Here is a 12,192-nt window from a genome sequence, read left to right on the forward strand (position 1 = left end):
TATACAAGCCAGAAGGCCTCATTCGGTACTGAGAACAGAGACAGTTGATAGCTGTTCATGAAATGCCTTCAGTTTATAATAACATTTACTTTACTGCAAAGTACTTTTGTAATCACTAAATAATTTTCTAGAAAATCCATTCTTTTGGGAAGACACAACTTTTCAATGATATGAATTTACAATAATTCTAAAATCTTAATTTATTTCATGTTTGGCAAGATTAATATGATAAGGAAGACCTATAATTTTAGTTAAAAATGAATATTTGCTGTTCCAAGAGATTCAAATGGCACAATAATAATTGAATCATATTTGTGTGTTTTCAAAAAACAAATAAATAAAATTCAATTAATACACTAGAAATAAAAATTTTTTATTAAGATAATCAATTATACATTTAGGTCAAGTCTTCTCAGTCACCAAATTTGAGCCCTTGATTGCATTTATTATGAAAGCCTAACAGTATTAACAGGGGGAAAATTGCATAGCTTGGCTTGAAATCTGTACAACAAGAAATAGAGGAGAAAATCTCTCATTTCACACATAACACTCAGATAGCAAACCCAAATATCAACTAAGTTACAGAAAGAAGTGTAAGTTTGCATAGTTTATCAACTCAAGAAGCAACAGATTTATCTTCAAACCAGTCCAGTTCATTTTCATTAAGAAAAATGTAACAACTTTGGTAAAAAAGAAAGACAAAAAAGCTGCATCAGTATTAGATATGGACAAAATAGTAGCAAATGAGAATTGAAAAATTAAAAAGCATCGCAGGGAAAACATATGTTTCCCATTTTAAAAACAACTAAAAAGAAGCAAAATATAAAATAAATAGATATTTATATGACAAGAATGGCATCACAATAGTTGCCAGTTGGGCAAAGTAGTAGATTGTTCCATATTGTGAGAAACCCGTTCAGGTATATTGTGACTCAACCACAGTTCATGAAGCTCTTCGTAACGCTCACGGCAGAGATGAAGAGGGTTTCCACGGTATAAACCTTGATCAGTTTCTCCATACTCATCTACATATGGAGGTGCAGTGAAACAACCTATAATTGAAACATTACACTGTTAATCAGAATAAAGCAAATATTTATAAATAATTAAAATATATAATAATTAAAACAGACAGCTGAATTAGAACAGGATTAGTCCTCCCTAAACTCAGTAATAAAGGTACAATTTCACCACACAAAATTCTGAACCTTGGGCAAAGTTATGAACACCATATTTTTTTTTCTTCAGAGTTCCACTTATAAGCATCCTTTTTTTTATTTTTATTTTTATTTTGACAGAGTCAAACCAAAATTTAACACACAATTATAACTTTAGTAATGAAATCAGACTTCAAACTTAATTTAATAATCATAATCTATAATAATCTAAGTTAATGCATTTTCGAGTTAATGCAGTTAAAAAAGTGCAGTTAAAAACACTTTCTCTTTGTCAACTTCATAAAAATATAAAGGGAAAGCAGAAAGCTATTTTGTCTCTTTGAAGATTAAAGAATAGAGAAGGAAAATGTTACCTTTATTTTTATCTGAAAGCAACAAAATTTTGCAATCTCTAATCCTAAGAAAAATTCCAACTCCAGATCCACAATAGTAGGCATGATGAGTACAAGCACCCACAAGGCTTCCATTAAGATCTATTTGGCAGCAGTAGCTCTGCGAGCAGAGGACTTCACCACACACGAGGCACATAGTTGGATTGCGACTGTCATCGCCATCGGAATTCGGACAAGTAAATTGAGAGACGCTGTTAATAAGGTCACTGTAGTCAGAAGGCAAAGGAACCAGTTTGTTGATCTGCAGAGGATGACGCACTAAATTTTCAATTTCTGTAGGATCACTATTCATAAGCAGATGTAATGTGCGTGGGTGCCGAGACCAACTGGAAAGAGAGAAAAAAAAAGAGGGAGAAGGAAAAAAAAAAAAAAAAGACTGATTAGAAACAAATGGAAATTTTATATTTATTAAAACATATAAGGAAATAAGCACATGATGAATAAAAATCCAACTTAAAATAATGAATGAAATATTATATATGCATAGATAATTGATGTTTTATGATAAATTCTCCTATTATTTTCTATTTTGAAATTTGATAATTAAATCAGTTTTTAAAAAAATCTACAAAAATTGAAAATTTATATAAGAATATTGTTTTAGCCTATTTTTTTTTACTTCCAGTCCTTTCAATAAAATCTAATGAAACAGGGAAAGCATAGTATTAGTATTGCCATTTGCTCAAATATATGACATAATTTTAAATAAATTATACCTTTTATTAATTCCTAAACAAATACAAAATAAGAGAATGAGATAAATAATTAATTGGTTATAATAAATAATTTCAGTCATTTTATATTAACGATTTAATTTTATTTCATACAACTTAAAAACTGTCAAGATTGAAAATGTCTTTTTAAAAATATTAATTAATACACATGCAACTAATTGTTGGGATTTAGCTCAATCAATTAACATGAACAAACACCATACAGAAAGAATATAAAATAGATAAAATTTTTTAATTATCTGCCAAAATACAGGCCATTTGGTAAGAAAATTTCTTTAAGAACTAGGCTCACACTTTTACTGAAGGAGGAAGAAATAACAGACATAAAATTATAAATTTTAGAAGTTAAAAAAATGCTAAATTTAAATAAAATATTTTCAACATTTATTTATTGTTTAAAATTTCTAGATACTAAAATGAATTGAAGACTTTTTTTTTATACTCATAATGCAGTTAACACTAAAACATTTAAGCAGTTCACTTTGACCACAAATTCAAAATTTATATTTTCCTAGATTTTTTTTTTTAAATTCATTATCTTTTCCTAAAGATTTACAAAGAATGCATAGAACAAAATTTATAATATATATAAATTTATAATTTTTTGTTCATTATTATTGGCACTATAAAAATGTGTACCTAGAAAGATGGACTTAGGTAATTTTCATTCTTAAAAAATACTGCAGTACCATGATACCTTTTCAGTTTTATTTTTAATTTATCTATGCACTATATGTCTTTCATTCTACAAGCATTTGAATATGGTCTACAAATTGATCTATTGATTTCAATCAAAATACAAATTGATCTATTGATGAAATATTTTCAGAATAAGAATTGAAAGAGAATATGTAATATGAACTTCGTAGGGCCATTTCATTATATAAGAAGAAATATATAAAGTTTTTTTTTTTTATTATTATTCATTTAAAATTGGCAAAAAACAAATAAACAGCATCTTAGTACAGTGAAATGGTGGTACAAAGAAGAAAATAAATTAAAATGGTAAATGTCCTCTTTCTGTGCTAATAAGCCAAAACTAACAATTCAAAGAGGCATTTGAAATAATAATGAAAGGCCATTATCATAAACCATCTTGATACTCTTTCCTAATAGATTTTAATTTAACAAAATCTAGTACTGGGTGCTTATATCAAAACAAGCATACTTAAGCCAGGGGGGGGGAGCAATTCCAAACTTTGCTTTGACCCTACTTAGCAGAATAAAGGAAGATAGAGCTGAATAAATTTTATTGACATAATAGTAATAACAATAATAAAAAAGGAATAAAAGTGACTAAAATACTTTATTGCATTTTAAATTGCCATATCAAAACCTCAATTCCCAAAACTGTTCAATTATCTTATGAACTGAAAATTGCTGTTTTTAATTAGCATGTTCACAAGTTCATAAAGCAGAAAAGCTGTTTGCTTTATTCTTTCCATCATTTTGGAGTTGCTATTTTTAGGACTTAGGATTAGAAATTCTTAACTCTGGCACTTTTTCTTTCAATTCATTTAAAATTTAATATTTTATACAATATGCTTCCATATTTAAGTTTTTAACCTCAATATTTTTATTGTAGAAAATCCTTTTTCAACTTTGACCTAATCATGAGAGAGGATCATAAAAATTTTAATTAACACCTACAATTTCTGGTTTTTTTTAAAACTGATTTCTGGTAAAACTTTTAACTAAATATTTTAATAAAAATTTATCAATTTTATTCTTAACTGATTCAGACTTCAACAATTCAATTGAATTACAAGCCACCGTATTTTAAAAGTTATAAAATTTTATTAAAATTAAAATAACTTTTCTTACTTGCAGTTATAGAACAGATAGAAGTATCAAATTACACAGAAAGTAATTGACTATGATAATTACAGTCTGATAATTGACTATGTTTCTATATCAAAACTCTTTTTTTGTTGGTGGTAAAATTAAGTCACGACTATTTGTTCAAAAATTTATGGGTGATCATTTCACTTATTTTTTTCACTTTTCCAGGATTCTGTGTGTAACAAATAAAATTAATATGTTCTCAAGAATTTTCTTGAACAGTCTAAACCACGAAGAAAACTTAATAATCTTTTTAAAATTATTTATTTAATAACGATCCTAATAGTAATTTAATAAGCAAATATATAATTAAATTCTGCACACATATTTCGGTGGATAAATTTTACACATACATATTAAGCATATATATATACTTTCAATTCAAAGTGTGATTCTCATAACTTTTTAAAAATATAGAGTAAATATACTTGATTCTTAAACATATGCTGCCATCTCTATCATCAAATTATTTAAATATTTATATGAACAGTTCTTAGCAATTTTAGTAATCTACCTAATTCAAACGGTTAAAGGCCTTTATATAATCTATATAATATTTAACCATTCACTTTTCTGATTATGATATGTGTGTGTGTAATTATATTTAACATAGAAATCTTACCTTAAAGCCAAATGTTTCAAAGAGGTTGAAGCTAGTAGCTCATCCAATGTAGGAGGCAAACCAAGATAACTACAAATGCTCTCAAATTCATTGTCCCTATACTCTTGGAGAGCAGGAGGTGCCGGTGTGTCTGTCAAAACATGATAGAAAATTGCTGCACACCTCAAAAATGGAAGAGAACCAGACTTCAAACAGTGGACAATGGTATGCCCAGATGGAGCAGGGTTGCCCTGGTCAAATCCTGCTGCAGTCCTTACTTCTTCATAAAAGAGGAGAGCAGTGACACTCTCTCCATGAGGCCCAGAGGACTCATTTACTGAAGATTGATTGTCTGTTTCCATATTCTCTTCCTCATGAAATGGATACGTAAGAAGCACTTGTACAAAGTGTAAGGTTAGAATGACATGCAGAATGTACTTGTCCAAGGTTGTTCCAAGAGGATGGAGGGGAGCCGTGTCCGGATTGGAATGTTTGAACAGTACAGGTATGGACAGGGTAAGAAAGACAAGCATAGAGAAAGCATCCAAGTCCAAACAGCACGAGGGGCTTGAAAGATAGTGCTCACTCAAGAGTAGATAACGAAGGATGCGAACACAGTTTGTACGAATGACACCTTGGTCAAATATTCGTAGACTGGTACCACAGAACCTGATAATACCATCAAGGCAGAGAGCATTCCTTGACGAATGGGCCCCAAAGAGGGCTTTCTTTTTGTCCCTTAAGAGCCACTCCATGGCATGGATAGTGTAAGTACATGTCCACCATGCCATTGAAACATTTCGAACATCTGTAGGATCTATATCAGCATTGAAACCAACCTGAAATTAAGAAATCCTTGTTTAATATTGTTTATTTTAACAAAGTTGCTAAATTACAAAGACAATTTTAGAATTATTAGTATAATGCTAATTTTTCATTCACTAATTAGAATAGTAAAAAAAAGTCTGCAAATTAAAAATTAATAAAGATATTTAAGAAATATTTAATATCAAACTTAAAAAAATATTTTAACTAGCAGGAATTGGAGAAAGTTAAGAACTAATAAGGAGTCCACTCTCAATATATATATGTGTGTGTGTGTGTGGGGGGGGATTTAATGACTATAAAATCATATATTTCAGACATAAAAATGCAAATGCTAAATTCAAATCAAATACTATCAGCATTAACAAACTAAATACACCATTACTTCCTTACTTAATGCCTAGAGAAGTATACTTCAATAAATCGTTCTAAGGACATTGTTATGATTATTATGGTTCAAAGCAGATTAAGAATAGCAATTGTTAGCATCACAGTAATGCTAACAATTGCACAGTTACTACTAGATCCTCATTTCATACAAACTACTACCTAGAGCTGATTTTTTAAAAATTATAAACTTTAGTGGAAACAAAACTCATAAAAAAAAAAAAAAGTTAACTGTTAAGGAATTACAAACATTATTCTTCACTAGTGCTTTGCAGGATGAAGAGAAAAATGCAAATAAACAAACTTTATTAAACAAAGGAATGGAAAATAACATGTCTTTAAAATATTTAAAATTGACATTTAATGTTGCTCTATTAAAACTTCAATTTCTAAAACTATTTGATTTTCTCCTATGCACTGAAAATATCTAGGCCTTTCCAACTAATTTTTTTTTCACATATTATATTGTAGAATCCTTTTAATTTTCACCTTTCTTGATTTTAAACTATTTTGTTTATCTGCAATGCAGCCCTCGCCCCCATTTTGAGATTGTAATCTTTGCAGTCTTGCTTCACACATATTTAAAAAGGGCATTTATATATATAAAAACTCCTTTATGATTTAAAAATTTTCGATTTCACTGAATTTCTTCAGTTTATCTAGACTCAAACATTTTGAAGCATATGTCCCTTTTTATAAAGGATTTTTCACCTCAATTCAAGAGAAATCTCCATTAGGATAGTATTATAGGAATCTTAATTACCACCAATAATTTATGATAAGGCATATAACCTTCTAAATATATTGATAAAAACTTATTAACTTGATTTCCTAGATATTTCAATTTTCCCAAATTCTACAGATTTACCAGCTACATCATTCAAACAGCTGACAAATTCCATTAAAATAAAATTGCATCCTTTTCTTGTTATTCATAAGAACAGAAAGAGTCACTTTCTTCTTGAACTTGAATAGAAGGATTGAGCTTTTTCACTTATTCTTATTAGATTAACATATTACCAGCAATTACATAGTTAAGAGGAAACTTATTCATAATTTTATAAATGAAGATGTATATATTATTGACATTCATATTATTTCACTACCCCCCCCCCCATCCAATTAGTAAGCCCTTTTCAGCATTCTCTCTTAACTAACTTTGATGATACCAGTATACAAATCTTATTTGAAAAATAAAATTCAGAAATGATATTTACAGTTAAGACCTTCAAAAATTTCAGTTTTAATAAAATTAAAAGTTTTAAAACCACCTATAATTTTTAAAAATAAGTTTCCTGCACTAAAAATGGAAGCTTCCCCAATAGCCCTCTGCTAGCATAATATTGTATATCATGATTTTCCTGTCATTAGCCTAAGTCAGATCTTTGTTATATTAGCAACAAATTGTTATCATTTTGATTTTATTGAAGTTGCTTTTTTTGAAATATATAATATGTTCCACATTTTGATAACTCACTCAGTATTTGCTATATTCACTGGTCACCTGGTTCTGAAAGATTTTGAAGTAACTTTTTCTTAATCTTAACATTTTTAGAAGTTTCCTTCTTCCCATTAGCAAATCTTTAAATACTGTATACTAAATAAAAAGAAGTCAAAATCCCATGTAGATACTGTTTAGCCAACTTTAATGAATTATTGAATCATTCAGACTATAAATAACCCATATATATCAACAATACACAAAATTTTGCATTTTATCATTCAATGGGGGGGGGGGGGTTCAATTTATTGATGGATCATAAACCAGCACAGATTGTTTATTTTTGTAGAATTATGAAATTTCTATAAAACATATTCAACTGCAGAATGGCCCATATATCTTGTTTCAATCACTTTCCCCTCCTTGCAATGTCAACACCAAATATGAAAATGAACACATGTTTCATTTGCACAGGTTCATTGAATTATTTGTCAAAACATTAATATACATTAATACATTTAAATAAGACATTTTTAATGTATGAAGCAATGCTAAATGAAATTAAATAAGTGTTTTGTTGATCCATGGGATAACGTTTTGGCAGTCTTAATGCATGAATATTAATTTTTCAAACACTTTAAAGACATTTGAGTTCCGTATCTAAGCTATCTAATCTAAACATATGGCATATAATTTCCAGCTACTTTGTATTTTAAACAGATTTGCCTGTTCCTTTTCCTTTCAGCTTCCTTAAAACAACACCGAAAAAAAAAAAAAAAAAGATTGGTAATTGACAATGTTCTCATCTCATCTTTATTGCCTTTGATAGAATTTTCAATGCAAAAATAGACTTTTTGCCTTTCCTTCCAAAAAGTAATGGATGTACATTTTGCTTATTTTTCGAAGCCCTAATAATAATAAGAAAAGAAATCGAATATTTTTATGGGACCCCAAGCATAGTAAAATACAAGAAACTTTCATGGAATGCAAGAACCCAGGAAAAAAAGGTAAAATTTTAAAAGGAAATTCATTAGAACAAACTGAACTGCATGATTTGCAAGTATAAAAATTATACAATATTTACTATTCATTTCAAATATTTAAATTTTCATTTTCAATAAATAATTCATAGTTCAATAATCTAATAAATATTTTTAAGCACAGAGTATAGATAAAATATTTTCATGTACATTCATTTTAATTATATATATGATAAACAATGTATGTCAGCCTAAACTATGTTGGTAAAAAATTACATAATTCTAAAATAGCAATTTTATTTCAACAAATTTTAGAATACAAATAAAATTAAAACACATTTAAAAGCAATAAAAATTGATACTCACAGTATAAGTAGCTTCAGCAAAAAGCTTCATCATATCAATTAAATTTTGGGAGAAAGAAGGCCCAGAATCACTTATATCTTCATTTTCAAACATAGCAAATATTGCTTTGAATTTTTCCCGATTCACTTCAGGTAATTCTTTGACTGCATCATTAATATCAGAAGCCTTGTAATGATAAGGATAATGTTTCACAGCATCACCTACAAATTATAATCATTCATTCACAATTAACCATGGAAAACACAAAACAAAGCTTCTGAATCATTTCTTTCAAGAATCTATATATTTAAAATTGTAAGAAAAAAAGTGAATTTGTTTCCCAACACCATCCACTGGTCCAATTTTGCTCATTTTCATTTCATACGGAAGTTTTTAAACACTAGATGTGCTATCAATAGTTGCATGCCTGCCACCGCCCTTTATCTTTGAAAAAAATTTCTAAAATACAACTTTACATTTTCTATAAAGGAAAACTGCAACAGAGACTACCAACTCTGATTACTGCACCAATTTTGAAATTTTTTATTTAATATGAAAGCTCTAGAATCCTAGATATACCATTAATAATTGCCAACCTCCAAACATTCTAAAGCTTTCAAGAGATATCAAGAAATATAACTTTGGGAGAGCTTCATATTTAGATATAAGCTTATATATTTTCAATCCAACCAGACATTTGATATTGCTAACCAATAAAAATGCTCTATGTTTATTGTTGAAGTTTAGTTTACAGAATAAGAGTTTTTTCTTTTTAAATTTATAAAAAAGTTTGGTACTGATGAATAAAATGTAATGACCAAATACTTCAATATTATTCCCCCTAAAAATCTGATATAATTTTTTTTTTTTTCTTATAAGAGGGGAAAATATTATATTCATTCATATTGAGATACTTATCAATATGAATTTTAAAAAAATTATATTTAGTCCTTCATAGAAGGAAATTTCTGCAAAAGAAATTTTGTTATATGAAGGAGCAAATATAATTTTTTAAATACAAAACTGATTATGTTTGAAAACAATTTCATGAGCTTATGTACATACGAAAATTTTGTCATTTTGTGCCATCAGGAAAAAAATCTGAAATGCTACTAAAATGGTGTTATTAAATAAAAACTAACAGAAAACAAGAAATAAGGTTTATTGCATCCCCCCCATAGAAAATCTGTAAAAAACTTCCTTTTCTACATTGATTATTTATCCAATAATATGCCTAGAATTTAATAATTGGAACAATCTTTCATATAAGAACATTTACATATATAAAGAATAAAATATTTGCCAAAGTGCAACATACATGCCATTTTTAAAATCACTTTCCACATGGAATGGAGCTGATATTTATTACTTAACTAATCATCTTTGGTGTCTTTGGTGAATACCTAATCCTCGAAGACTAACGTTGCTAAAAATTTCACTTTAAATATTACCTTACCTGAATTTTTTATTTTTATTTTTTTATAGAAAAGTTATTTTAAATTTCAAAGTATTTACTGACTTAGAAATTTTGCACTTTTCTATTTAATGTGCTATTCATACATCAATTTTTCTATCATCTCATCTAAAATTAGAACTTCAGTTGAAAAAGTAACTTATTCAAACACTTTCTGGCTGAAATTAAACATCCTTATTAAAACTATAAGAATAGAAAGTAATACTAAAATTTTATACAGCTACACAATATATTTTATAATTTAGATAATATCCAAGAATGCTAGTAAATAAATATTTCTGAGATTTAAAAAAAAAAAAAAATCCAATGTATTACAGAGAGAAAGCAATTTTTGAGCATTGCGAGCAATAATATAATTTTATACATCTGATTAAATTACAGAAAAGAATAACAGAGTTTAAAAATGGGTTATTTTATAATTTTTTCTATTATTGTTTATTCATTTGGTTCAAACTTAATTCAAAATAGAACAAAATGTCAGAAGCCTCATTATAGGCATCTTGAACAGAAACTTAATCAACAAAGTAAAATATGCTGTATCTCCATAAATTTAGACAGAATTTTCCTGGAAATCTGAGAGCTGTTTGGATATATTATTGAAAATTTCATTCATTCAAAGCAGACTCGTTTATGATTAATGAAAGAAAATTAAATGATTATTAAAGAATGATAGAAACTATTATGGGCAAAATAAATTTACCATCTTCATTGGGATAGTCAATTTTTTCAAAGAATACTTCAGTTATCTTTCTCATGCTCAATAGCCATTCATCAATTGAAACAACATTTGTTTTGGCATATACATCTGATGGTGCAAGCGTTGATAATGGAGGGATAAGAGGAATCACACTGTTACTTAATCTTTCACACAATGGGCAAAGAAATTCCTTTTTCTCCACATCAAAACTAGTATGTCGACCAAATCTATTGAATAAATGTATACATATATATATATGAAACAGTAAACTCACACAAAAAAACGGATCAAATTAAAAATTTGCAAAAGTCTTTATTTTAATAATCAAAACATTATGATATGTGTATAAACATGAAACTTTATTTCATGCCTTATAATATTCAATAGTACTATTTAACATTCTTCAACAAACTTTCTATGAAAAATTCATAAAGGTAAAAAAACTATTAATTTGGCAATAAGGAAAAAAAAAAAAAATCTATAAATAATGAGAGGTGCTATATCTAATCTCTCTCTCACACACATACAAAATCACGAGAAAAAGAAAAGGAATAAAGTAATAAAAATATCTATAGTTATTATTGGATTAAAAATTCCAAAACTTTTAAAAACATGGTAAGAAAATTTACAGACACAGTTTTAGAAGCCACTTTTCATTTTAAAATATTAATCAAGACAGGATTATGAAATAGGTAATAATATTAGTGCTTAAAAATTACAATCTTTATGAAAACTATCTTTGCATATAATAAATTAAACTAACAAGGGGAGGACACGGGGTTGAAATCTGAGATCGAGATGAGATTTAGTATAATGATAGTATACATTTAGAATGTTCATTCGTGAAAATATTAAAATGCAATGGCCAGTCAATTTCGAGAAAATGGTCCTCAAACTTTTGGTAAAGCTTATATACTGATAACTCGACTCCTGTCCCAATGATCCTGATGGCAGAGTTATCTAGGTAACCGTCTCGTATGTGGAAGGTCAGAGTTCGAACCTCACAAGGAATTTTTTTCTTTTTTTTAAATAACTTTTATTCAATTAAAAATTTACAAATACCCTTAATTAATATCTTTTTAATTTTTTCAACCAAAATAAATATTTATTATCAAAATACATAATAATAAAAACAAATTTAAAAGAAAAAATTACAAACACAGATGCATTTTTAAACAAAATAAAATTATTTAAATTTAATTAACTATTTACAGATAGTTTTAATTAATATGCTACTTATTTTTATGCAAGGATAAATGTTTATTATTTTAATACTTAAATTGTAATTTAATATTT

The 12,192-nt window shown here is 27.6% G+C and overlaps 1 protein-coding gene across 1 annotated transcript in view; it reads right to left on the minus strand.

The window, feature by feature from the left end:
- Positions 1-352: 352 nt before the first annotated feature.
- LOC129988947 (E3 ubiquitin-protein ligase UBR2-like) overlaps positions 353-12,192 on the minus strand; it is a 29,203-nt gene continuing 17,363 nt past the window's right edge. The window contains exons 7-11 of the mRNA XM_056097239.1: positions 10,900-11,123; positions 8,747-8,946; positions 4,769-5,586; positions 1,532-1,896; positions 353-1,052 (exon numbers count right to left, since the gene is read on the minus strand). Of these exons, the coding sequence (XP_055953214.1) occupies positions 859-1,052; positions 1,532-1,896; positions 4,769-5,586; positions 8,747-8,946; positions 10,900-11,123 (1,801 nt within the window). The 3' untranslated portion in view covers positions 353-858. The remainder of the gene's footprint in view (positions 1,053-1,531; positions 1,897-4,768; positions 5,587-8,746; positions 8,947-10,899; positions 11,124-12,192) is intronic.

The sequence above is a fragment of the Argiope bruennichi genome, chromosome 10, assembly GCF_947563725.1.
Source record: "Argiope bruennichi chromosome 10, qqArgBrue1.1, whole genome shotgun sequence".
Taxonomy (NCBI): domain Eukaryota; kingdom Metazoa; phylum Arthropoda; class Arachnida; order Araneae; family Araneidae; genus Argiope; species Argiope bruennichi.